The sequence below is a fragment of the Heterocephalus glaber genome, unplaced genomic scaffold (assembly GCF_053883595.1).
Source record: "Heterocephalus glaber isolate CG9 unplaced genomic scaffold, H.glaber_assembly_v1.0 deba00001509, whole genome shotgun sequence".
Taxonomy (NCBI): Eukaryota; Metazoa; Chordata; class Mammalia; order Rodentia; family Bathyergidae; genus Heterocephalus; species Heterocephalus glaber.
Window position 1 is genome coordinate 41,590,120 of NW_028258325.1, and position 27,617 is coordinate 41,617,736.

The 27,617-nt window shown below is 41.2% G+C and overlaps 1 protein-coding gene across 22 annotated transcripts in view; it reads left to right on the top strand.

Moving 5' to 3' along the window:
- Positions 1–4,500: 4,500 nt before the first annotated feature.
- Dcun1d4 (defective in cullin neddylation 1 domain containing 4) overlaps positions 4,501–27,617 on the top strand; it is an 80,894-nt gene continuing 57,777 nt past the window's right edge. For 3 of the 22 annotated variants that reach the window (XM_004849735.4, XM_087187620.1, XM_087187623.1), the window contains exon 1: positions 4,588–4,742. In XM_004849735.4, the coding sequence (XP_004849792.1) occupies positions 4,718–4,742 (25 nt within the window). In that variant the 5' untranslated portion in view covers positions 4,588–4,717. The other 19 variants (XR_015441360.1, XM_087187625.1, XM_013073979.3 and 16 more) reach the window with 18 other exon arrangements.

Here is a 27,617-nt window from a genome sequence, read left to right on the forward strand (position 1 = left end):
TCCTTTCAACTTATCAGCCCCTGTCAGTGTGAGGCAAGGGTGTCCTCTTGGAACAATGAGGAAAATGTCTACCTTTGTCTATTTCCATTAACCTGATAATTGGAACCTGTCTATATGGAGGTACTGAAAAGTGAAACCAACATTTTTATTATCCTTGTAGCATCTGTCAAGTGGATATTTGCAAGACTGTTCTGTGTATCTTTGAAAAGCAACATATGTTACCGTGATAGTCTTTGTTATTAGAACTTAAAAAATGAAAATGGTTCCCAAAAACATAGGCCTCATTAGTTAAAAGGTTCATTCCATTAAGACTGAAGAAGATTTCCCTTCACAGAGAAATTATCAAAGTGGAGAAATTATTACACTCAGCAGAGCCTCATTTCATACCCTGGATAAATAATATCAGAAGAATATACCATAGACAGTTGCTGCTGGATTAAGAATAAAATAAAGAATTTACTAACCTGGAACTAAACTTTCTGACTCAAGCTTTCCATAATATATAGTTAGTTAACTACAAAAGCACCTTTTGGGGCTAGCTGTCAACCACAGTGTCAGGCCTGGGTTCACCATCTTTTCAAAGCACAGTCACATCCATATTATCATATCCTTATCAATAAATCTCTGAATTATGCAGACATATATTAACCTGATTAAAAAGAGAAGGAGCCAAAGACCAGCATGGGAACACTATGTACAGGAAGCTTGGCTACTTACGGGCGCTTTTAATTATTAGCTGTGGGGCAAGTTACTGAAGCTCTCTAAGCCTCAGTTAACTTATCTGTAAATTGGGTATAACATTAGTAACCCACTGAGTTGTATAGTTTGCAAGGAAAGCACTATTAGGGCCTATTTATAACATAGGAAGCATTTTAAAAAGTTTTCATCATTTGGAACAGCAAACTGGCAGTTATATCCCTCTGTATATACATTTACTCTTTTGTTTTCATTTCTATATCCTGGAACTAGCCTTACTTTATAACTAGAGACCTTCCACACACACACTCACTGTAAATGAAGGCTACATTATTCCTCTCTGCATGTATTCTTATTCTCTTCAAATCTTAATAGGGACATATTTATATTTTTGTCTGAGGAAGTCCAACTTTATTTCAATCTTGAAAGTTATGCTGTTCCTTATTCTGTACCCCAGACACAGCACATGCAGAAAAATGTGTTATATCATGGTATTTATGGAATTGGGGGGGGGTGTTAAGAATTGACTGTAGAGCTATGTTCTTTCATTAGACTTCTCTGTACCAAATTCTAGTCTAGGCTTAGGGCATTTGAAAATATATCTAATTAAAATTAACGTTGTACAACTAATAAAATGGAAAAAATTTCCAATGAAATCAGGTATCAGTTAACACAAAGTAACTTGCTTTAATATTATGTTAAAAGTTATTATAAAAGTTATTATTATTATTATTAAAAATATTATGTTAAAACCAAGGGCTGGGGATTTAGCTCAGTGGTTTCGCCATCTGCTGCGCAAGTGTAAGGACCCAAGTTCGATCCCCGGTACCAAAAAAATAAAAAAATAAAAGTGGTAACCATTTGAAATGACATAGCTGGCCCCCAAAATATCTACCTATCACAGTCTCAAGATGCTCAATTATTAATCCCTCTCTCCCAGGATTTGACAATAAATGCACAGAAGTATACATTATTATCTCAGTAATCATTCCCACAGAGATCATATTATTTGGGAACACTACCAATGAGAAAAAAATATTGAACTTGTGTATTATGAAAAAATTCCTTACTAATTTCATATAAAAGGCAATATTCCAAATGTGAATCCTAGAATGTACACAAGATTCATATACTAATTTTCAGATAGGAAGAGGGGGTAGATTATTTATCTCTAGAACTTGAAGCTTTGATATTGTACTGTGCAATACTGGAGTATAGACCTGAGCTATGAATTGGGAAACTTGAGTTTTTAAGTAGTACTTTGTTATTAACTAGCAATGTGACTTGGATTAGACATTTTACTTCTTTTGAACCTCAAGTTTCATATTCTTAAAATGAGGAAGTTGGATTTGATAATCTCCAACATTCCTTCCAGATATAACATTTCATGTTAGTCAACATTCAGTTCACTTTTAGGAACAATTGACCAGTACCTGTTATTTGAAAGCACTGTACTAAGAGCTAAAGAAATGAAAAGATAAATATAACAAGCTCCCTGACCTCAAAGGTTTATAATTTTGTGTATAATTACAATGACTGGGTAATATTTGCAGAGCATTTTGTAGTAATTTTATTACACCTATTTTATTATTTATAAAACATGTGGGACAGTGAGCCTCAGTAGGCTGAGGTTTGCCTCTCAATCCTAAACTGGTAACTCACCTATTACAAAGATCTAGGTGAAATATTTTATATTTTACTTGAAATAAGTGACTCAACTAAATAGCTAAATTGAGAAATAACAAAGATTGTGGATTCTATATATATTTTCTGTACACGATGTATGTGCTAAGGAAGTTCTGAGAAAAAAAGCAGTTGTAAGCTCTTTATATGCCAGAATAAGTATACAATTATAGTTTGCTGCAAATAAATCAATAGTGGCTAGCTAAATCAAATTATGGGCTTAATTTAGAAGTAGAAACAAGTTCTTTTCTGTGCAAAATATGTCTCAGTCTTTTTAACACTATGGTCAGTAGTATAAAAAAGTCTAAACACATGCAAATATCACAAATATGAAAGACTTAAAAATTGTATAAAATATGTAATTTTTTATTCTGTAGGTGTAGTTAGGCTAAAAACACAAATGGCATAGAAAATGCAGGAGCAACCTGCCTCCTCAGAGTAAGGCTTTCTTATTGGATAATAACAGATTTACTAGATAAAATGATTTTCTTTTCTTTCCTTCTTTCTTTTTCTTTTTTTGGTACTGGGGATTGAACTCAAGACCCTGCGCTTGCAAGGCAGGCGACAGCATCACTCAGCTAAATCCCCAGCCAAAAATTTTCTTATTACATTTGCCCAACAAGGACTCTCCTGTCTCAGCATAGAGATGCCTACTCATTTCTGCAGGGCCTAGTTGAGGGTCTGACAGGTTAAAGGGGACCAATAGGGATGTTTTATTAAAGTTTCTCAAGAAGGAACTTTATACACAATTCTGAAGTTCTGTGTTTAGATAAAGTGATTCATAAATGTTTGAATAATGAAGGTATAACTGCTAAAATTTTAAGAATGTAATTTATTAAAGAGAAATTAGGGATTAAGAGCGATAGAAAATATTATAAGGAGAGTGCTGTGGGCCACAAGAGCTGGTTTGTCGAGTCCCATGCTTCCAAATATCTTGATTTTGCTGTAAAATTTATGTCCTGATTTGAAACCTAAATTTCAGAACCCTCAAACTCGGACGCCTTGGCGGTACAAATCTAAAATACAAAATGCCTTTATCTTTTTGTTTCATATTGTGTTGCTACCATCCATTCTTGGCGGCGGGATCTGCAGAATGCCTGGGCTGTAGCTGGGGCAGGGCCTTGGGAAGTGATGCGTGTGCTTGGGGTGGGGGTGAGAGCGTTCTCCGTGGATATCTCAAAATATTATTCTGTTATCATAATGTGGTGTGTGATGAGTTGGTGCGAGGCATTCAAATCACAGGGTAGAACTGATTGAAATGATGCAAATTTTTGATTTAGGAAACAAGGTGCGGAATAATTCATCTCAAAGCCTCTTTCCCAAGTAACAGCAAGTTTCGCGTTCTGGACCTCTCCTTCGCGACAGGGGCCTAGGCTTTTCAGGCCAGCTATTTGACTTTCGTGAGCGGTGTTCTGCCCCTGGACTTGCCGACGTGCCAGTGGAGCCTGGGCAGACCTCGGACCTGGATTTCCTATAGGCTGCCTGGGGAGCGCAGCCCTGTCGGGCAGACAAAGCTCGGAGCTTTCGAAGCCCTTTCCACGGCCATCTGGGACGAAGGGGGACGCAGAGAAGTGCATTTCAAAAGTGGGAGAGGGTAGCTTGTGGGGGAACCAATGTTTCCCACCGGAGGATTTGGCAGAAATGAAGAGGGGGCGTATTTTCTTCCAGTTTCCAGCGGTGGGAACCGCCAGGGGAGACGTCCCAGTCCAAGTTAGGCGCAGCCTGGGCTCCTGCACAGCCGCTGAGAGGCGAGGATGGGGTGCGTCGCGCCGGGCACCGCGGATGGGCAGACTTCCCAGCTCGGAGCAGCAGGACTCCAGCTGCCCCAAGTGCGCGTCCCCTCCTCGCTCCCGGGCCACACTTCGCGTGCTTTGTTTCAGACACCGACCCATCTTTCTCAGTTGGTCTCCAGCTCCTCCAATCCCGCCCATCACGGGGCGGGGCTTCAGGGTCAAGGTGGACCAATTCCCCAGCCTCGCCCCTACACGCGCTTTTGGCCCCCCGGGGATGACTGACAGCAGCTCGGCCCAATCCGCTACTTCAGAGCGTGGCCTCCGCTAGGGGAGTTAGGAGACGAGACTCTAAAACCAATCGCATTACCAGTTGGGGGGCGGGGCCTCGCTGCTCGCTTCAGGCCGGCACTAACGGCACTCCTTTTGTCAAATCAGAAACGAAGAGGGGCGGCCCCTCAGCCGAGGGCCAGCCAGTGGAGAAGGCGAGATGGGCGGACCTGGAGTGCCTGGCGGCGGCTCTTCAGCTCCCAGCAGAGGTGCGGTTAGCCGGTGGGGAGACCGCGAGGTGAACGCAGGGGCCCGGGCGGCGAGTGAGCTGCCCGAAAATGCACTCGGATGCTGCAGCTGTCAGTGAGTAGCGGAGCGCAAGCGGCCCGGGCTGAGCGGTCGCCAGCACTCACCGCTCGGGTCCCACTGTCCCCGCCCCACGTCTCCCGTCCCGAAACGTGCCAGGAGCCCCTGCCCGGGAGCCACCCCTTCCCCTCCCGGGGCCAGGCGGGCGGTGACGCTGCGGGGGTGGGCGTGGGGGAAAGGGGCCGACCTGCGGGGAGGGCGGAGGTGAGGGGGTGGGGACTGGCTCCGTTTCAGGGTTGGGGGAAGGGGGCAGACGTGAGATGAAGGGCCGGGACCAGAGTGCCCGGGGTGAATGGAGGTGGAGGCGGCGGGGGCTGGCGGGCAGGGCCGGGCCGGCCGGAGGTGGCACCGGCGCGGGGGGAGGAGGGTGCGGGAGCGAGCGGGGCGCAGGGATGAGGGCTTCCAAGGGGCTGAGGAGGGCGGGCGGCTCCAAGACGAGGGGGGTGAGTGGAAGGGAGCGCGGGGGCGGGGACAATGGGAAGACTGGCTGGAGGGCGGGGGTGGGGGAACAATGGGGTGGGGGAACGGGGGCAGGGGCTGAGCGGGGCCGGAGGGCGGGCAAGGGGGTGCGGGCTGATGTAACGGTAGAGCGAGGTAGTGGGAGGCATTGGGGTGCGAGGGAGAGTTGGGGAGTCCGGCGGGCCGGGGGGGCGTTGGAGGGGTGGTAGGGTGATTCGGAGGGGGCAGGTGTGGGACGGTGTGGCGAAGGGGAGGAGAGGGGGTGGGGAGGATTGGGATGGCAGGATGGGGGCAGGGGAGGTGGGGGTGAAGAGCTACTTGAGGAGGAATGGGAGGAAGGGCTGGGGCAGCGGGAGGAGTGTCAGGTCCACATTCGGTCCGCGCGAGGCCGGACTGGGTGGGAGCTGCTCCTCTGATCCCCGCTGGGTCCCTGGTGGGGGAGCCCGCAGCCTGGGGGTGCGCGGCGAGGAGGGGGCGGGGCTGGAGGGACGGGGGAGGTGTCCCGAGGTTGGCTCCAGCAGCGGCTCTCCTCGAGCGAGCGGCGGGAAGCGAGGTCAGCGCTGGTGCGGGCTCCGGCTTCGTGACTGGAAGGCGGGGGAGGGGCGCGGGCGGCAGAAGCCCGAGGGGTCGGGCCCTGGAGGCCAGTGGGGGTTTTGCGCAGGAAAGGTGCCGGGGTCCCCGGCGGTCCGTGGGTTTGGCAGTCTGTGACGCAGTTGTCTAATTTTTAGCCTTCAGGTGTGGAGGCTGATGCCTCGAGACTAGCTTCCCTGAAGGGAAGGTTCGGCGGGAGACTCAGTGCTGTGCCTTGGGGGTGCGATTCACCCCGGCATGCGGGGCGGGCACTTTAGGGGTTTCCTTTAGGGTCTGGCTCCAGTCGCCGGGTGTGAGGGGAAAGGCAGGCGGGCGGAATTCTGGGACTCGTAGTCCGGGACGCGGTTGGGTTGGGTGCACGTGGGTAACTGTGGAAACGAGTCCCAGAATGCTGCGCGCCCCTCGGAGCCTCCCTTCTCTGAACTCGAGCTTTAGTCCCCAGTTAACTGCTGCTTTCGCGGAGGCACTCTGGTCCACGGGCTTTTAATCAGCTGGCGAGGGAGAGCACACGACAACCCCAGCCGTTTCAAATTTGGGCTCTTGATCTCCGAGTTAATTACATTTCCCCCTGCATTTGATGGCCTTGCAGAGTAAATGCTTAATCCTGAGCCCTGTAGCACTCGGTTGAGGGAAAACATTCCGGAAGCAGTACAAATTAAAGCATTGGTTAGGTAGGTGGTGGCATCCCAGGGTGTGGAAACGTGAGCCTGAAAGATACTGCATTGTGTAGGTATAGGAATGCAGTGGAGACGAATGTATCCCTTACGAAGGTTAAGTAAACTGTGCTGGTATTTCTTGGCTTGTTCTGTTGCCTAAGGATAAGGGAATTTCTTGGAGTGAATTGAGTAATGAAATTGGCTTTATGGAATTTGGGGGTGGAAATTGTCCCACTCGCAAAGCTACCATGAAAATGTGAAAGTGAGCAAAAGGAATATATCATGTCTTTAGCTTTCAAGTTAGTGTAGAAAGCAAATGAAACTTGTTTGCATTTTAGCTGTGCTTCTCTCTTCAATATTAGAGACCTTGCTCTCAGCTTCTAGATTCCCAGCCCTCACATCCTTTGCCAGTTCTTTTTTGCTATGATAACTCAAAAATGGAGGACTCTAAGATTAGCTCGGTGATAATTGTTTTTATGTGATATATCAGATACTGTGAAACTATTGATAGCAGTCACTAGAAGGATATTTTAATAAATCTAATTACAAATGTCTTACCAAGAAGTTTTAAAATTTGGAAACCTTTGGTATGGTTACAAATGTACTGAATTTAAATGCTTAATTATATGATGGTTCTTTTTATAGTGTCTGAAAAACTAGTCAATCTGATGTTTTAGGGAAATAATTTACATCTGATTTACTTGACTTAAGCGTGTGGTGAAAAATGTCCAAGAAACCCTTAGTAAATATAAATCATAATATGGACATTTTCCAAAAGAAGTGCTTTTAATCCTGGAGTTTACTGTTAGAAAAGATAAAATGATGAGGTTGAAAGTAATATAAGCTACCATTGTCTTCAAGATTTAAAGAAAACATTCCAGTGGTGGTGAACCTGTGGCACATGTGCTACAGTGAGCTGTTTGTATCATTGAAAGCTCTAACGGTTCACCATCACTGCTAGGCAAATCATATCTTTTCCGTTTTCTTTTGTTGTATTATATCCCAAAGGGCAAGTGCCCTTTACACATATAGTACCTTTCCCCCTCCATTTCTCAAAGTCCTATACTTTCTGCTCTGGGTTTTGGGATCCTCTTCGATTTTTTTGGCCCTTGGAGTGGTACTTTCATTTTCTTGTGAACTTAGCTATGCATTTAAACTAGTGTTTCTTATACTTTACCTAGCACTTTTTGACTTGTGGGAAGGATTTTTAGGTAGTTGTGTCTATAAGAGTGCCAGACAAAAAAGTATCTCATCATTTTAGTGGACTTCTGTACACTTACAGTTTTGATTCTGTTTCTGGTTCCAAGAAGTGGCTGTTGATCACAATTTTTAAAAAATTTTATCAGTATTTCCTTTTCTGTTTTTACCTGTAGCCACTTATTACAGCAGATCTTATTCATTTTCTTCTTCCTGTTTACAATATCTGCATTACAGTATTCCCATCTTATCATCATCCTAATTATAGCTAATAATTAATGGCTAGGAATCCTGCTAACTCTAATAAAAATTAGTCAGAAACTGACCTCATAATTTATGTTCTGTCAGGGTTCTCTGACAAGTAATAATACTGAACTAAAAATTGGCTTAAATAATGGAGGTGAAGTTGAAGGCTTCTGTAGTTTCGGCTCAGCTTTTCCCCTTGGGATGCCCACTTTCTCTCTGACTGCCCTCAGCGCCCACTGTGGAACTTCTTTACTGTTTCCCCTCTCTAGAGGGCTCTTTCTCTCCCTTGCTTCTCCAAAGTTTTGCTTACTTTTATTGCTCAGTTTCAGATTACATACTGGCTGCTTGTTTACTTCTTTCCTGTTAGATTAGCATTCCCCTGAGATCTTCTTACTTCATGTCCACTTTAGTGTCTATCCTGATGCATTAGGTGCTCAAATACAGTATGTATTGAGTAGAACTTCAGTGGTCAGCTATTGAATCATACATGAATTATTTAGAAGCTTTAGTTCTTCCTGCTGTTATCCAGCATGCTTCTGAGTCCTTTTTCATTATTGTTAAAAAAAAAAAAAATTTTAAGGGACATAAACTTTCACTTTTTTATTGTTTGCCTAAATTTTTTTTATAAAGTCACCCGTATACAAACTAATGCATTTAAAACTGTACATATGTAAATCTTTTTCTTTTTGGTACTGGGGGTTGAATTCGGGTCCTTGCGCTTTCGAGGCAGGCGGCGGAACCACTGAGCTAAATCCCTGGCCCTTACGTATATCAGTCTTGAAGAAAGTAGTGTGGAGAGATTAAAATGCTAATGATTTGCAAAGGAACACTGGATTCTGTGAATGTGCCTGTGTCTATTTCTGATCTCATGTGGCAGAGTTCAAGATGGATTGAATGGTCTGATCAGGGACCTAGAGTATTTCTGCCTTTTTGTTTCTTAGGAGTGTATCCTGGTCCTAAGAATTTATTTCGTATATTAACAATATAACTTAAGAGTAGTAGTGAGGTTGCTGAAAGGCTCTCTTCATTTAGAAGGTAAAATGTGTTAAGTTGGAGGTAAAATTATCTGTAGTGAATCTGACATCAGTGCTGGTAGTGCTGTAGTCCGTCATTCTGAATCAGTGTTAATAGCTTTTCACAGCTCGTTCTTTTTCTTATTTTGAAATTCAAGCTAGGAGAAGTACCTCTTGAGAATTATTCTTTTAAGCAGAACATGCATTTAAAAATGTGTTTTAAGAAGAAAAAAATTGTAATACATTTAAGATAGAATTACGTATTTTAATAATCATTGCATGACAGTTTCAGATCTAAGGGTCTTTTTCTATAGTGTTCAAGATTCTAGTAACCTGTCTGCTACTTCAGGTTTGAATTGCTTTTCTTTTAATTAGGAAAGGTTGTTAATTAATTTAATTAGGAAAGGTTGTTATTGAGTTATTTCTAACTTAGGATGATAGGTTTGTGGCTTTTGAAACCAATTAATATACTGAGTAAAACACTAAATGATGTGAACAAGATCCCTGCCCATACCAAGTAGCATTACATCCTTGAGGATTTTTTGTTGTTGTTGTTAATGATTTTGAAAACCTTTCCTACTTGCTGGCCTGTATCAATAGGACTTGCAGGGTAGGGAATAACCCATTTGTGTCTGCAGTGCGTATTGCCAGTCTTCTGGGGCCCTGGCTCTTTGGAGAATTCCTACTGTAGCAGGCAGAGCTATTCAGGTTCCCTTCCTCTCCCCCAGTGTGAACCAGAGGGTGGAGGCAGGCAATGGGAAGAAGGCAGGAGCCCATGGAGGCCCATGGGGAGGGTGTTTGGTGGTAGTGACTATGCTGTTTTTAGAGCCCAGGTCTAGTCTTGGCCTTGTCTATGGGGTGCCGTGCCATGTGCACACAGGTACTTTTTTGATTGAAGCTAGCTGATAGTGTTGGTACTCTGGTATTATAGATTCTTTAAATTCTTCAAAAGTCTTCTTAAATGTGCGCGCGCGCGCACACACACACACACACACACACACTCTTCTCCCTTTGAGCTTAAGAGTTGGTTTTTGATTCTTGAAAGTAAGACTTCAGACACTTTAACAGATTTGGCACTGGTCAAATACATGGTAGAGGCCCTTGTGGAGAAGAGCAGTGATTTTCATTTTCACCTTGGCTGCCTGTGGACTCTGTTCAGAGGTGACCCAAAGCATTTAAGGAGGAGGACACAGGTGATGTTGCTCATTGGTCGAGGTAGCAGTTTTTGGCTATGTTCCGGCAGGGCTCTGCACCACATTGGCCAGCCCATTGGATCTCATTGAATGGAGCTTTTTACTCCTTGCTGCCTCGTCGTATTACTTCTTTTGTCTCTCAACATCCAGTTTGGGAAGTACACAGTAATGCTCAGGAGCTAATGCATAACTTCTTGTGCATATTTTTGGATCTGTCTTGGGAATGTGGTAGTATTTGTGGGGTTTTCTTTTTTTTGTGGAATAGTTTTAGTCAAAAATCATGTCCGATAGTAGTGATGGCTTTCTAGTCAACTTTATTGAGGTATAATTTACATATTATAAAATTGTGTTCATTTTAAGTGTAAGTCTGTGTGCTGGTGTAAGCACAATTAAGATATCGAACACTTTCATTATTCCAGAAAGTTTCCTTGTGGCACTTTGTAGTTCGTACTTCTCCCCCAACCCTACCACCATATTTTTGCCTTTTAATATATATTATCTTGGGCCTTCTCCATGTTGATTTGTCATCTTGCCATTCATGAGGATATTGTAGTATAAAAAGGCATGATCAGGGTATGTTCTTTTCCGTACTGAACTATTAGATCTGAGGAAAAACTATCAGTGCTGTATGAACTATAAATCTGATAATTAGTACTTTATTCGATGGAGGACTTGGGAGTTGGGTGATTTGCTCTGATGGAAGGTTTTTTGTTGGATGGCTTTTTTTGCTTTCAGTGGCCTAAAGACGTGCAATGCTAGCATATGCTCCAAGGATATGATGTTGTCTTTTAATTACTATGTGGGTCAGATTGAGAGGCAGGAAAGCATAGCTGTTGGATGTGGGCCCTAGAATCAAAATGCCTGGATTCACATCCTTGCTCTGCCATGACCACAGGTGAGTTATGTAAATACTGTGTGCTCAGACTCCTCATGTATAAAAACTACCTACTACCTATTGTAGGGTTTGGAGTTTTTCAGCTACCAAGAGTTAATACTGAGAACCTGCTATGTACCAGGCCCTGTTCTTCATTTCTCATGAAGTTTTCATTTTCTTGGTTGGGGGGAGATCATAAGTAAATCATGTACAGTGTCAGATGGTGGTAAGTTCTGGGAGGAAAACTAAATCAGAGAAGGAGTGAGCACAGGCACCCATGTGTGTTTGTGGCAGAAGGAGTCGGGGTGTCGCAATTTTAAATAATGTGGTCAGGGAAGACCTTACTCCTGTGGTGTATGACCTGATGGAGGTTGTGGCAGGCTATTCCAAATGGAGAAGCATTGCTGTAGAGGCTGATGGGAGCAGACCAGGGTCTGAGGTATGGCAGAGAGATTGTGTGGGGACTATTTGGGGATGCATGGAGGGGGAAGAAGAAGAAGGTTTGAGATCACAAGTGGTCCTGAGGAATAAATGAGCTGGACAGAAAGTGTTTCTGTTGCTAATGCTTACCAGGTAATGGGAATCTCTTCAGTAGGTCTTACAAGGAACACTTGACTGAAAAGAGTTTATAGAAAGAAAAGAATCAAACGCATTCCTTCATTCAGGCATTTATCAAACATTTGAGGGGTTCGGTTGTTGCTAGGTCCTGCTGTAGCAAGATGGACCTGTATCTAAGGAGTCTTCCTTCTGGGGGACCTGTGGTGGGGCAGAGAAGTAATGGAGAGCTGCCGTATACATACATGATAGCGCTGGGTTGGATGGAAACCCAGTGTGCTCTAGGAACTTACGGCATGTCACTAAGACTAGACTTCATGGGAGGGCTTGCAGTTGGTCATTTGGAGCTTTTGGAGTTTTATTGTGTGAAAAAAAGTACGTGAGTGTAAGTGGGCACAGGGGTGTGAGGTGGGAGGGTGGGCTGCAGGCCAGGGGAGCAGCATGGGGCAAATGCAGAGAGAGCTGGCAGCAGGGTGGGGGTGTGGCAGGCTAGAGCACAGGGAAAAGTGGGGCAGAGGTGGGGTGGGGGCCAGATGGGATGGACTGGAGAAAGGCATGGGAGTGGAAAGGAAGCAGGAGGAGGAAGAGGGGTGTCAGCTGGGCACAGGGAGGAGCTACACGGGGCATGAGAGGGGCTAGCAGGTATAATTGCTTTGGTGGCCTTAACTCATGTAATCCCCTCCCTCCACAAGTAGGTTAGGGTCTGTTATCCTCATTTCAAAGATGAGAAAGCTGAGGTGCAGAGAGGCTAACCAGCTTGCTCAAGGTCACACAGTTTGTTAAGTGGTGAATTGAATTTTTTAACTCACATTTTTACTCCAGGGTCTGGATGCCCTTCTGCTGCCAATGAAGTAATTCTCAACATTTTACTTGTGCTTTTTATTTAATTGAGGCGGTGGGGGCATCTGGGCATTGAACCCAGTGACTTCACACTGAGCTACATCCCAGTCTTTTATTTCGAGACAAGGTCTCATTAAATCAGTTGCCCAGGGTGGGCTTGAACCTGAATCCTCCTGCCTCAGCCTCCCAGAGTGCTAGGATTACAGGTGTGCACCATCATACCCAGTTTCATTTAATCCTTAAAGTAACCCTGCAAACATTGGAATTCCAAATTTTTGGTTCTTGTCTGTGAATGACAAAAGCAAAGCTGCTTGATACAGCTATCTCTGTTTTGCCTTTGTTTCTTTTCTTCTTGCAACGAGTCCCAGCTGGATCAGGATCTAGTGTTTCTGAATGCCTTCTTTTGCACTCTATCCTTTTCACTTCTACTGGTTTGCAGTGACAGTGGGCCTCTAAAAACTGGCTTAACTGAGCAACTAAATGTGCAAAAAAAAGTATTTCTATTCTTTCTTGCAAATGACATAGTCATTTTTAGTCTTCTTAGATTTTATTTAGTGTTTTTGTGATGAGTGTTTTGTTTTTAGCAAACTACCCAGGCTGGCCTTAAACTCAATTTCTCCTGCCTCACCCTCCTGAATAGCTGGGACTACATGTGTGTGTCACTACACCTGGCAGATTTTATTTTAAATGTGTATTGAAATAATCTTGAAGTATTTTAATAAGTATAGGTGATATCTAACATTACAGAAAAGTAAGAAAATGTAAAACCATTTAATACTTTTGAAATTATTCAGTTTTTCTCATTTAGGTAAGATTTCTTTCCCCTTTAATATCTTCTACAGATGGCATTCCCTAAATTAGACAACAGATTATTTTTTTCTTAATTAAGCAGGAAGCTGAGGGTAGTTGTACAGTCAAGTCCAGTGGTTACTGAATTAATAGTTTTAAAGATGCATCACCCCCAAAACAAAACAAAGGGAAAAGATGCATCACCTTGTTACTCCTTCTGCTTTGTCTTTACTTTTTGCTGTTCTAAGTTGTCTGACTTAGTTTCTTCTACATTATAATAATGGAGATTAAAATAACCTGGATTGGTGTGTGGTACGGGTCAGCACTGTTAAATGTTTGATATGCATCATCTCATTTTCTTTTTTCTTTTTTGCAATACTGGGATTGAACCCGGGCCTCTGAACTGAGCTACATCCCCAGCGACAGTGTCTTGCTAAGTTGCTTAGGTTGAGCTTGAACTTGTGATCCTCCTGACTTAGCCTCCCAGAGTGCTAGTATTAAAGAAGTGTGCCACCACACCTGGCTACCATCATTTCATTTCATCCTTTCAGGAGCCTTGTGGAGGGGATGTTATTATATCAGTGTGTGAATAGGGACACAGGCACAGTGACATTGGTTGGGCCACTCAGCTAGCTAGGATAGCCGACTCCAGCCCAGAGATTTCTGATGCCAGAGCTTATGTTCACACCTCCAACTCTGAGCCCTTTTAATATTAGCAAGATTAAAGGATGATTTTACTCAGACCCAGCGAACCTGTGTTCTCAGTGGTAGGTGGGATGAGGAGAAGGAATTTAGATAGAGCCCTTTGTGCCTTGTCACATTGGAACTGTAGCCAGACTGTCCTGAAGTGATTGATTCCTTGGAGATGCCACCAGCAGGCACATGTGCTGAGTGCTGAGTTCATGCAGCCTTTCTTGGGTGGCTGGTTTCTTCTCCCAGCTTCTGTTACGGGTTCTGAGAGAGTGTTAGAAGGAAGCAGCCAGCGGCAGTATGCTTGCATGGTTTTAGCTTTGGATCTTGTGCTAGTGAAAATGCTGAGTCACCTGCAATGACCTGCTGCCCTTATAAGCTTTCCCTTCTCCTCTTTTTGGCTTTTATGCCTTGTAAGCAGTAAATGCTTATTGATGAGACAGATGAAGTTAACATCTTCCTACCCTGCTGTCATGTTTTCTTTTGTGTTTGGCAGGCTTTTTCTTGGATCTTGTTTTTCTGGGATCTTGGCCTTTATTCGGCATACTGATGGGGTGGCCTTCAGTGAGTTAGAGTCCTCCTGGCCTCTGCTGAGGTTTTTGCAGGAGTGGATTGGCTGTTGGTAGGTCAGACATGAGTTGAGAGTGTTTTACATTAAAATTACTTGGGGCTGCTTGAGACTAGACTGATGCTCCCATTTTTACTTAAATGTTTTGGCTTGGGGCCCTGGCATTGGGTTTCTATAAGCTCCATAGGTGATTCTCATGTGGCCGGTGGATTCCTTGTAAGTAGGTGAGTAACTTGGGTTTGGTTTTGGGCCTGAGGGAGAGGGTGCAAAAGATGCTCTAGCTCTGTTGGCCTTGTCCTGGGTGATGGCACAGCCCATTCCTGCCCATTTTCTGACATACCCAGCTAACAGGTGGGTAGTACCTGTCTTGTGATAGGCACTGTTCTAAGCACGTGGCAGCAGCACTTCATTTAATCCTTGTAGTATCCTTATGAAGCAAGCACTGTTGCCGATTTTATGGAAAAAAATAAACCTCACTGTCAATGAAGGCCACATATTATGAAACTTACCTATAAAAGTAACATTTGGTTTTTCCTAGACTTACAGTATGGAAATTCAAATCATTCAGATCTCTGGTGTTAATTTAGCTTCAAATGTGAATCTTTATTTTTACAAGTGAAACTTAAGATCTTTACTAGCTCATATAGCAAATGATTGTCAATTAGTATGCAGAGTTGTAAGTTGGTATTATAGGTTATTTAAAATACTATTTTTTTTTTATAGTTTCAACAGATGGCTTCATTTTTTGATAGATTTTGAATTCCAAGTAATTTTGAGGTGGAACTTGCTTTATTGTATTTTTTAAACTTAAAATTGCATTTTGTACTTTTCTTTTAAAATTCTTGTGCTACCTATATCTTTGAGCTTAGATACAGGTCTGTTCTGACTTGTGATCTGACCTGCCTCTTAACATTCTGGCTACAATAGCCTTCCAGAATATTCCGCAAATCTACTGGTGACTTTCTTTATAGCATTAGTATCACTTGAAATTGTACTGTGTATTTGTAAGCTGTGTATCATAATGTAAACTCCACCAAGGAGAAAGATTTAGGGGAAGGACATGCTCCTGTCCTACCACCATAAAAGCTGAGCTCCATACATCCTCAAACTCACATGCATATCTAGTCTCGCCTTCAAAGCTAGGTCCCTTGAATATGTCATCTGTGCATGACTGTTTCCTCTCTCTCTTTATCTCCACAGCCCACTTTATTTAGTATCAATTCTGTCATTGTTATTTCCACTGAGTTCGTAGGAGTAACTTCCATATTGCTAAATCTAGTGACTATTTTTAAAAGTATTATTTCCCTCGTTTATTTGTACCAGCCACATGCTAGACTTGTGCTGTTGTAAGTATGGGAATAGGATGGTAATTTAAAACAATAGTAGTTCGTGTTCTCATGAAGCTTCGGCTCTAGGGAGTAACAAAGGTATAAATGTGTATGCATATATACAATTTCAGGATCATGAAAGACCTCAGATAGTATGATTCCATTGATATATCCAGAATAGGCAGATTTAGAGAGATAGAAAGTCGATTAGTGGCTGCCCAGTGCTGAAGGGGTGAGGAGGGAAATGAGAAGTGACTGCTAATGTGGTGATAAAAAATGTTTTTTATAATTAGATTGTGGTAATGGTCTTATAACTCTGTGAATGTACTAAAAACCAATGGATTGTACACTCTAAATGGGTGAATTGTATGGTATTTGAATTATATTTCAATAAAGCTGTTAAATATAATAGAGAGTGTTAAGTGCTATGGAAAAATGCTACTTTAGATAGGAAAGTAAGAGGGAGAGACTTCTATGATGAGGTGACATTTGAATAAATATTTCAATGAAGAAAACTGTCAGGCCTTGTGAATATCAGGTGTCACTGAGAAAAGGACATAAGTAAATTCAAGGGCCCTGAGGTAGGAATTCAGTTAGGATTCAAGGAAGAACTGCCGGAATAATGGAGTGAGCAAGGATAATGGAATAAGATGATGTAGGGCAGATCATATGGAGTCTTGTAAGTTGAAGGTTTGAATTTTTTTTTCCTTTTTGTTGCAATAAGAAGTCCAAAATCTTAGTGATTGCAGTCAGAGGTTGTTACATGTCCTTTACAGGTCAGCAGGGGTCTCTTCTGCCTCACATCATTGACATCTTCTGTCTGAAGCTCTAAGATGGCTTCTGTTTCTGGAGCGAAAGAAGGAAGACAAACCTAAACAGTGGCTATCAACTGTAGTACACTGATAGCTTTAACAACAGGTTTTTTTGGTTCCTTTTTCCATATCCCTTAGTAAAATTGGCTTTTCAGGAGGCTGGGCCGTGTTACCCCATGGCTTAGAGCACCCTCAAACATACCAGACTGATTTCATTCGAGAGACACATCCCTGCGCTGCTAGACTGTCTTTTCGTTACATCCTGGAGATACTTAGAATGAATGCTGATTTTGATAACCTTTAATTTTCTCTAATTTTGTTTTCCTTTTTTGGCAATAGCATAGTCATTATTCTGCACCGCCCCCCAGCCCTTAACAGGTTTATTTCATCATTTTTATTGTCATTGAAAGCATTTATTAAGTACATAGTGCTGTGTCTAAAACATCTGTACATGAGAACATTGCTCACTGATGGCCAGGCTGGAGTTTAGCTAATAATAAAATGCCTTTTTGACTCTTCAGTGACCAGAAGAATGACATGTACTTGAAATAGGAACACTGGCATTACGTCTTTTCTGCACCAGCTTTTCTTTTTTCATGTTAAGTAACTTCATTAGTTTTACTAATTTTGCATAGGAATAAATGGACAGCATTTTTGATTAGGGAACAGAATATACATTGTTTTCAAATATGGGATATATGTTTTAAAAATACATTTTTGTTAATTGATACAGTAATAGTAAATATTTGTGGGGTATAGTGTGACATTTCAATGCATGTATGTAATGTATAATCAGATGAGGGTAATGGGCATGTAGCATTTCTTTGCATTGGGAGCATTAAAAATCATCTCTGCTGTTCTGAAATATGCATTTGTTGTCAGCTATATTTATCCTACTGTACTATAGAACATTATAATTTGTTCCTCCTATCCAGCTACTCCTGTGCCCTTTATCCATCCTTTCTTCATCTATCCCTCCCTTCCCATACACTTCTCAGCTCTGGTAACCACTGTTCTATTCTGTAGTGCTTTGAGATCAACTTTTTAGCTTCTGCATGTGAGAACAGACAGTTATCTTTCTGTGCCTGACTTATTTCACTTAACGTATCCTCTAGTTCCATCCATGTTGTTGTAATTGACAGAATTTCATTCTTTTTTTTTTTTTTTTTTTTGGTACTGGGAGAGCTCGGAACCTTGTGTTTGCAAGGCAGGTGGCGGCACCACTGAGCCAAATCCCCTGCCCAGAATTTCATTCTTTTTAATGGCTTATCCCTCCTCCCCATGTGTGAGTGAGTGTGTGACATTTTTATTTGTTCATTTGATAGATACCTAGGTTGGTTCCATATCTTGGCTATTGTGAATACTGTTCCAGTAAACATGCTAAAGTCGATATCCTTTGACATGCTGAGTTCAGTTTGTTTGGGTAGATAACCAGTAGTGAGAATGCTGGTTCATATGGTATCTCCTTTCTAGTCTTTTGAGGAGCTGCCATATTATTTTCCATAATGACTGCACTAACTTCCATTCCTGACAGGGTTGTAAGAGTCCTCTTTTCCACATCCTTGGCAGCAATTTTGTATAATTATTACTTTTGTCTTTTTGATGATAGCCATTGTAACTTGAGTGAGTAGCATTATGGATTTGATTTGCATTTCCCTGATAACTGGTGATATTGAGCATTTTTTCATATACTTATTGACCATTTGTATAACCTCTTTTGAGAAATGACCATTCAGGTCATTTGCTCATTTTTAAATTGGATTTTTTTTGTTTTTGCTATTGACTAATGTACCTTATATAGGCTAGACATTAATCCCTAGTCATATAAGTTTGCAGACATTTTTCTCCATTTTGTAGGCTTTCTCTTTATTCTGTTTATTGTTTCCTTTGCTGTATAAGAAGCTTTTAAGTTTGATGTAGTCCTATGGTCAGTTTTTGCATTTGTTGGCTGTGCATTTGAGGGTCATATCCAAAATATCTTTGCTCAGACCATTGTCCTGGAACATTTTCCCTGTGTTTTCTTTAAGTAATTTTCTAGTTTTGGGTTCATATTCATTTTGAGTTGATTTTTCTATATGGTGAGAAAGGCTAGTTTTTTTTGTCTGCATATGGATATCCAATTTTTCTAGTATCATTTATTGAAGAGATTTTCTCCAAAGTATGTTCTTGCCATCTTTGTTGAATATCTCTTGCCTTTAGATGTGTAAATTTGTTTTTGGTCTCTTTATTCTGTTCCATTGGTCTGTGTGTCTGTTTTAATACCAACATCATAATATTTGGTTCTTATTGCTTTGTGTGTGGTACTGGGGATTGGACCCAAGGGCTCATACATGATTAGGTGAGTACTCTACCTATTGCTGAGATATATCCCATACCCTTTCTAAAAAGTTTTTTTTTTTTTTTTTTGTACCGGGGATCGAGCTTGGAACCTTGCACTTGCAAGACAGGTGGCGGAACCACTGAGCTAAATCCCCAGGCCTAAAAAGTTTATTTTGAGACAAGATCTTGCTAAGTTGCCTGGGCTAGCCTTGAACCTACAGCCCTCCTGCCTCAGTCTCCTGAGTAGCTGGCATTATAGACATGCACCATCACTCTAGCTTTGTTCTTTTTGTTTAGCATTGCTTTTGTTATTTAGGTCTTTTGTAGTTCCATCCAAATTTTGAATTTTTTTTTTGTTTCCTTGAAAAATGCCATTAATATTTTGATAGGAATTGCATTAAACCTTTAGATCACTTTGGGTAGTGTGGTCATTTTAACAATATTCTTACAATCCACGAACATGGGATGTCTTTCTGTGTGTCCTCTTCAATCTCTTTCATCTGGGTTTTTGTAATTTTCATTGTAAAGGTCATTCACTTGGTTAAATTTAATTCCTAGAGTTTTTTGGGGTTTTTTGTAGCTTTCGTAAATGGTATTGCTTTTTTGATTTTCTCAGCAGTTTCATTATTGGTGTATACAAATGCTATTGATTTTTATGTGTTGTTTTTGTGTCCTGTAACCTTACTGAGTTTATGAGTTGTAACCATATTTTGGTGGAGTCTTTGGGTTTTTCTGTATATAGAATCACATGTCTATAGAGGCATATTTTGGCCTCTTCCTTTCCTATTTAGATGTCTTTTATTTCTTCTCTTACTGCTCTGGTCTTTTTTTTCCTCTCTGTTTAAAAAAGTTGAAAGTTGGTAGATTACTTTAGATTTAGTTGGTTTTAATATTTTCTTTAGTATTACTTTTAAGTTTGTATTCTTGATTCTTAAGAACTTTGAGTAGGAAATGCTGATATACGTTTTCCCTTTATGGAGTGTGAAGATAGATCTTTTTGCTCTTGTTAGAAATAAGGTAGAATAGAAGAGTAGCTTTGGCTTAGCAATTTGAAGATGTGAATTATTCCCAGCTTGGGTATCCTGCTTGAGTTAGTAACATGAAGAGAATTGGACACAAGGACATGAAACACGAGCTCTTTCTCTCATTTCCCAATGCAATTTAATAGGTATTTTCTTTGCGGTCATGTTTTATGTAGAAATTAGTTCTAAAGCTCATATTTAAGGTAAAAATCACCTGTATTAAAAATACCATTGGAAGGGCCAGGGATTTAGCTCAGTGGTTCCGTTGCCTGCCTCACAAGTGCAAGGTCCAGAGTTCTATCCCTGGTGCTACCCCCTCCCCCCAAAAAAGAGCCATTGGAAGTAATGGCAAAGTCCCCCACTGGAGACTGCCTCGGATGAATTCAGCACAACCAGCTCCTTTCTCCTGCATTAGAACAGACTGCTGGTTCATTGTTTGTGTACCAGTTGAAGCAGCTGGAATACATTTAGGGACCAAGTATTATGACAAACACAACCCTCTATATATTGGGCTCATACAGCATTGTGATGCATAAAATGAGATTGGCATGTGGGAACTGAGTGACTGGGTCTTGTCTCATGCTAAGTAGGAGAGAGGACAGTTAACATGACATCTGAACCTCTCCCCCTTTTGCCAAGTGAATAAAGTTGAATTTGCCTGAGTCAAATGGCTATTTTCTAAAAATCTAGTGTACTAAGGTTCTCTCTTCTACTTTTTCTGCTACTGTCTAACTTGAGGCCCTGATCGTTTATTTCCCACCTCAGTCACTTCCAGTTGTCTCCATAAATGGCCACTCTAAATCCAGGTCTTCCTCAACTGTGCTACACAGTTATTCTAGAGCAGTGATGGTGAACCTTTTAGAGACGAGCACCCAAACTATACCCCAAAACCCACTTATTGCAAAGTACCAGCACTGCAATTAAACCTGAATACTGAGGTTTTAGTTTCGAGAAAACTCATACATTAGCATCTTTTATCTGAAAAGAAAAACAAAATGCGTGCCATAGGTTTGCCACCACTGTGCTAGAATGATCTTTCTAATCAAACTCTTGATTAGAGCCCTCCTGCAGCACCCAAACTCAGAAGTGTTCCTCAGCTTTCATCAGCATTCTGCTGTGCAGAGTTGGGTGAAGCAGGCACATCCAAGGTAAAATTTCTTTACAGTCTTGTACCATAATCATGAATTTCTATGTAAAATTGTTGTAGTTAAGTTTCCATTAAGCAGAGTGTGAATGTGCCATGTTTAGCTGTTACATTTGCAGAACTTTTGGTGATCTCCTTGGAAATACATATTCTTAGGACATTAAATCTAAACTCTCAAGCAGGATTCTGTTTTTTTCTTTTTCTAATCTTTGCCATTCTCCTGACTCTTATCATGACACTTCCCACATGTGAAGATCACTTGAAATTATCTGAACATACGAATTTAAGTGTTGGTGCCTTTGTGCCTCTATTTTATTTATTGAACTCTTAATATGTGTGAGCTACTGTTCTGTATTAGGGACACAGTAGTAGACAAAACATGAGTTCTGGGCTTTGGGGAGTTTATAAGCAGTTTACAAATACATGGTATAATTTGAGGTGATACTAATGCTGTAAAGAAAAATAAAGCATGATAAAGAGTACAGAAGAGATCTGACTTAATCGTGTGACAAAGTTCTGTAAGGAGGTGGTATTTAAGTGGCAACCTGATGAAGTGTGAGAGCTAGCCATGTTATTGTGGGGGGAGAAGAACTCAAGACAAAGAGAACAGCATGTGCCAAGACCCTGGGGTGGGAGTGTGCTTGAAGTGTTCATGAAGCAGCAGGAAGCTGGCTGTGGCTAAGCAGAATGAGTAAAGGGAAGTTAGGTACTCCTACCTGTCTCCTACCTGTTCTGTTGGTAAGATGGGTAGAAGCAGAATGTGCAGGGCCTGTGCCCATGAAGAAGTTTCCTTTTGCTTTGAATGTCTTCCCCTTCCATCTGTAACTTTGGGTGAGGTTGGAATTAATTTTAGTTTGTTCATGTGCTAGCTAGTTGTTCCTCTGTTACTGAATAATTATCTCATTTCTATTGATTTGAAATGCTGTTTAATCACATTATGTTTATACATACATACAGACATGCCTCTAAACTCCCTTTTACTGAATTATCTTTTTGCATGCATACTGTACTGTTAAATAACTGTACCTTTATGCCAGACATTGGGAAACTGGCCCACAGGTTGAATTTGGCCCACCACCTAGTTTTCATAGTTTTATTGGAAAGCAGCCATGCTAATGTATTTATGTATTTTTTAAGGCTGCTTTTAAGCTACAGTAGCTGAGCAGTTGTAACAGATTAAAAAGGCCCCAAAAGCCTAGAATACATATAATCTGGCCTTTTACAGAGAATTTATCTACTTCTGCTTTATATTATATATTGATATAATAGAATAAGTTCTCCCCCACTCTGAATAATTTCTTGGCATGTCGAACATATTCTTCCACATAAACTTTAGCCTGTCAAGGTTGCCTGATTTTCCTGTTTTTTGAGGGGTTGAAGAACTACAGAGCAAGCAGAGTAGGACTTTAATTGTATTTAATTTGTAGTTTAGTGAAGGAAGAAGCTATTGCTTTTCAATGTTGAGTCTTCCCATTCCAGGAATATAGTTTTTATGTTTATGTCTTTCAGTAAACTTTTCTTGTTTCTTTTTGTCTCTTGTATGTTGGTTTATTCCTATGTATTATTGCTTTTTGTTGCTGTTATAACTGAGAGCTTCTCCCAGTTAACATTTTACAAATGACTGTTAAGAAGACCTTTTGCTTTTATGTGTTTAGGTTCTGACCCTCGTGGGAATAAGTCATTATTAAGACTGTTAACTTTTAAATTTGATTCATTTGGTTTGCAGTCACTGTTTGAACTTACCTATAATTGTTTCATTCCTAGAAGTTTTGAGTCTTGTATATTGTGGGTTATAGAGCTGGGGTGGTTAGGGGAATGAGCTCTGACCTCCTGATGGTGTTTAGTTTCCCTCCCTTTGCTCTGTACAGGTTACAGTGAATAGTGATTAAAGTGAAACGAGACAGTTTTATGCCCTTTCAGCATTAGTTTTAAGAGTGCCTAGAAGGTAATTTAGGCAAGCTGTTTATCAAGTAGGCTGTGTCTGTTTGCAGAGCTAGTTGCAGCCTTTAATGTGGAATATAGAGGAGTATGCCTGTCACACAGGGTGGTCAGACTCAGTCACTGCTCTCCCGGGGGAAGCCATGGGATCATGGGATGCATTTGACCTAACCTAGTACTTAGCCTTTGGAATTAATATAGGAGCAGGAGATTTTTCTCAATCAGTTAATGCTTCTGTAAAGCATTTGATCTTTACCTTAACATCTATGCCTTAAGAATGAAATCTATTTTAGATTTCAAGGTCTTTTACTTGCCCTGAGCACTGAACAGATGAACTATAAATCTAGTATGTGTTAAAGCTTTGTGAATTTATCTTTTAATGCTCTTTTCCCCCCTTAAAGTCATGTCTTCTCCTTAACTTCTTTTTTTGGGGGAGTGCTTTGAGACAGGGTCTTGCCATGTAATTCAGGCTGTATTTGACACTGTGCTCAGGCTGGCCTTGAACTTGTGGCAATCCTCCTGCCTCAGCCTCCCAACCACTGGGATTACAGGTGTATGCCACCATACCCAGCGACTTTAACTTATGTTGGTGAAAGAAGAAAGATTACTCAGGTTCTTGGTTTCATTTCTTTTTCTTCTGTCCTTAGGTGACATGATGATAGTAGTCATAGGGTGGTGGTGGTAGGGATTGGATATGGAAATTGTTAATTGCTGACAGATACCAAGTGAATTGTAAAGAAAACATTTTTATTTTACTTTTTTTTTGTGGTACTGGGAATTGAACCTGGGGTCTTCTCATTGAGCCACCTCCCAGCTCTCTTATTTTGAGGCAGGGTCTTGAGTTGCTAAGTTGTCCAGGCTGGGCATGAACTTGCACTCCTCTTGCCTCAGCTTGCCAGAGTGCTGAGATTACCTTTTTCCTTTTGTTAGCATTGAAGTGAAACTTCTGGACATGATGGCACATGCCCTGAAAGTCCATCAATCTGGGAGGCTGAGTCAGGACGATCACAAGTTTGAGCCATCCTGAGCAATTTAGCAACTTGGCAAGACCAGGTCTCAAAATAAAAGGAAACAAAGTGGGGAGGACTGGGGATATATATAGCTCAGTGCAGAGGCCCTGGGTTCAATCCCTGGGGCACAGAAACAAAATAACAAAACAACCCAAACAAGTTACAAAAAACAAAATAAAAAACCCTATATTTATGAAAACACGCCTGTTTTTCCAGCGTGTTGAAATTATGTGCAGCATCATTATAAACATGAGTTGGCACTGTATAAATGCAGCACTGCTCTGATAGGCTATAGATATGCCTCAGACCACACACTTCAGTCACAGAGAGAGCTCTGATTTTGGGGTCTTTGATGCAGGGCCTGATCTGGACCTAGATAAAGTAGAAACTGTTTTAGATGGCTGAATAGCATGGAGGTGTTTATAAGCAAGAACACTAGTAATTGATAGCTTTTATTGAGCACTTTATTATGTTCAAGGCATTGTGATCGGGATCTGGCTACATATTTTTGTCCTTACAGTAACAGTATGAAGGACAAGTTTCCTATTCTTATTTTACAGATGAAGAAATTAAGATTTAGCTTAAGTAACTGGTAGACCAGAGATTGAAAACAGCTATCTGGCCCCAAGGCCAGGTTGTAAAAGCAAAGTGGTATTTTTGGCAAGGACAGAGGGACTGTATGTGTATTCACCCATGGGTGTGTACTCAAACTCTTGGGAGTGGAGAGGGCCATGGCAGAACAGGATATGCAGTTGGAGAACGGGGTGGTGAGAGAGGTTTGGAAGTATGGGTTAGGCTGACTTGTGGAAGTCCTGGAATTTGAGATTGAGAGCAATTTATGTTTCTTACCTTTTCCACTTCTCCCATGTTCATATTAACAACTTGAGTTTGTTTAGATTCTGAGAATTTTGGCAGTTGAATTAACAGCAGAAAGGTTAAATGACAAAGGCATAGTAGGAGGGGTCAGCCGGACTGGCCTTTGATGGCCCCAGCTTCCTGTCCTCCCATTGTGACCTCAGTGAGAAGAGAGTCTACAACCTCAGGTTGTCTCAGTTTTTGATTTTGATTTGGGGGAGCACAAGAGTTTAATTTACATTTTAAACAGAATGTATAATTTCTCTTCCCATTTTTAAATCGAAAGAGTACGTAAAAAAGAGGGAGATGGCTTGGTAGCATATCGGGGGGATGCAGGAGTTGGATAATTCACCTCTTCACAGCCTCTTGCAGATCAGGAGAAGGCTGTGTTGCGTTGGCTTTAAAGACCCCGTCAGTGTTTATTAAATATAAATGTGAGTAATTACACACTTACACATACATACACCCATTCCAAATGCTTTCCTGAACCTCTTTTGTGATGGAACCTTTTTAAGATGGAAGGTATAGATTCTGTGCCTCCTTGTCATTTATTTATTATTATTATATTTTGCTTAAATTCTTTTATTGGTACATTTTAGGTATATGTTTACATTCATCATTGGGTGCTTGTAGCTGTACAAGATGTATCTTGGTTCTTATTTTTTCCCCATTACCTGTGCGCCCTTCACCCCCTCCACCCTTCCCTATTTACATAGACTTTGTTTCCATTTTTTTCTTTTTTCATAATTTTTCCTTTCCCCTTCCCCTCTCACTTCCTCTACCCCTTTAGACCTTTTCTTCCTATTTCAAATTGTGAATTATTCGTTTTAATCCTTATTTACACTTTCAGTTTCTCACACTAGAGAAACTATTTGGTATTTACACATGTGTGTCCTATTTATTTCACTTAAGAGTGTGGCCTCAATAGGCATCCATTTAGCTATAAATGTCTCTAGTTTCTCATTCTTTACGGTTGAGTAGTACTCCATTAAAAAAAAAAAACCCACATCTTCTTTATTCAGTTTCCAGTTGATGGGCACTTGGGCTGTTTCCAAGCTTTATTACAAACTGTGCTACCATAAGCATGGGTGCACATATATCACTGTAGTATGATTCTTTTAATTCTTTTGGGAAGATAACGAGCAGGGGGATAGCTGGGTCAAATGGGACCTCTAAGCCTAGTTCTCTGAGGTATCTCCATACTGATTTCCACAGTGGTTGCACCAGTCTGCACTCCCACCAACAATGGAGAAGGGTTCCTTTCTCACCCTTGTCATTTATCTTAATCATGGCTAGACTATTCAGATGCCAGCAGTGAACACGTGCCTATATCTGAGGTCTGTTTAGAACCTGAGGCCTTGGTTTGGCTTCACCCAATCACAAATACTTGTTCTTTAGATTATTCTAGATGGCTGTACCTGGCTGGCCACATCAGTACTTTGAATAGGTTCTTGTATAAATATGGGTGTTGCTCCTGCTGCCCCCATGGGAATGGTTCTGCTGCCTTAGGGCCCTTTGCTCTACAGGCCCCTCTGCCCTAGAGGCCCATCCACTGCTGGATTCTCAGCAAGTTTTAAAAGTGAAAGTAAACCTTTCTAATTAGGAGCCTGGAAGCCAGTTTGCTTTCCAGATTCACTGTAGCAGCCCAGAGAGTCCATCCCAGTACGGACAACATTTGGGAACATCTGCTCTTTGGGTTTTTTGTGTATGATACATGCCCCAAATAAAATATTCCAGTGAAAGGTGACTTTTTTTTTCTCTATCAGAATGGTATAACTTGGAGAGTTACAATCTATTTTCAGGGTCACTTTTATACTAATATTTATGATACTATTGAAATTGGGCTGGGGATATATGTAGGTCAGTGATAGAGTGCTTGCCTGGTTAGTATACATGAAGCCCTAGCTTTGACCCCTACTGCTTGAAATTATTCATAAACTTTCACCTCCTATTGGTATAGTCTGATGTAAGCATACTTTATAAAAACATTTGACATGAGAAACTCAGAAACCCAACAATTTATTTACAGTTTCATGTTCAGAATTCTAGGATGGGACACCTTCATCTGTCTTTTGTGTGTGCCTTTTTGGGTATGAAATTAGTAGAGCTAAATCCTGGGTGCACTGTTTGTTCTGGCCTCTTTCCTTGGGAGTGTGGTTTCTGCTTCTGTGGCCCACTTCAGCATTGCAGCGCCTGCAAGTAACTGAAGGCTTTTGCTGGGTTCTGGCCTGGAGGACTGGGAGCCTGCAGGACAGTTCTTTGATTTATCTGTTTGCTTAATGGGGGGAGGGGCAAAGATGCTGGTTTTGCTGTCTGTGCTATATAATTGACTACAAAATACATTTATTGTAAGAAATACTGAATATTGGGTGCTTTTCTATCATTTTCTTGCCAGGAGCTTGCATATTGTACCAGAAATTCAAGGGAAGGGAAAGTGAACACATTTCAGTTGAGATATGTCTTCTATTTGCATGGCTTGTTCTATTTGTTTATATCTTTCTATTAAGTTCAAGTTCACTGCTGGCAGGATTTTATAGCTACTGAGATTTCCATTTTATCTTAGAATTCACACGAAAATTTCATGAACTTTAACATTTAGTTGAAAATTTCACTTGTCAGTCTTTGTTTCTGAGACAACAGTAGCAGCACATTATTATTTACAAGTTTCAAATTAATTAAGATATCAAAACATTTGTTTATCTTCACTTTTGAGCTTTTTAAAACAGACTTTCTGGTTTGGAAATAAATGACACCCAATTTTCTCTTTTATTTT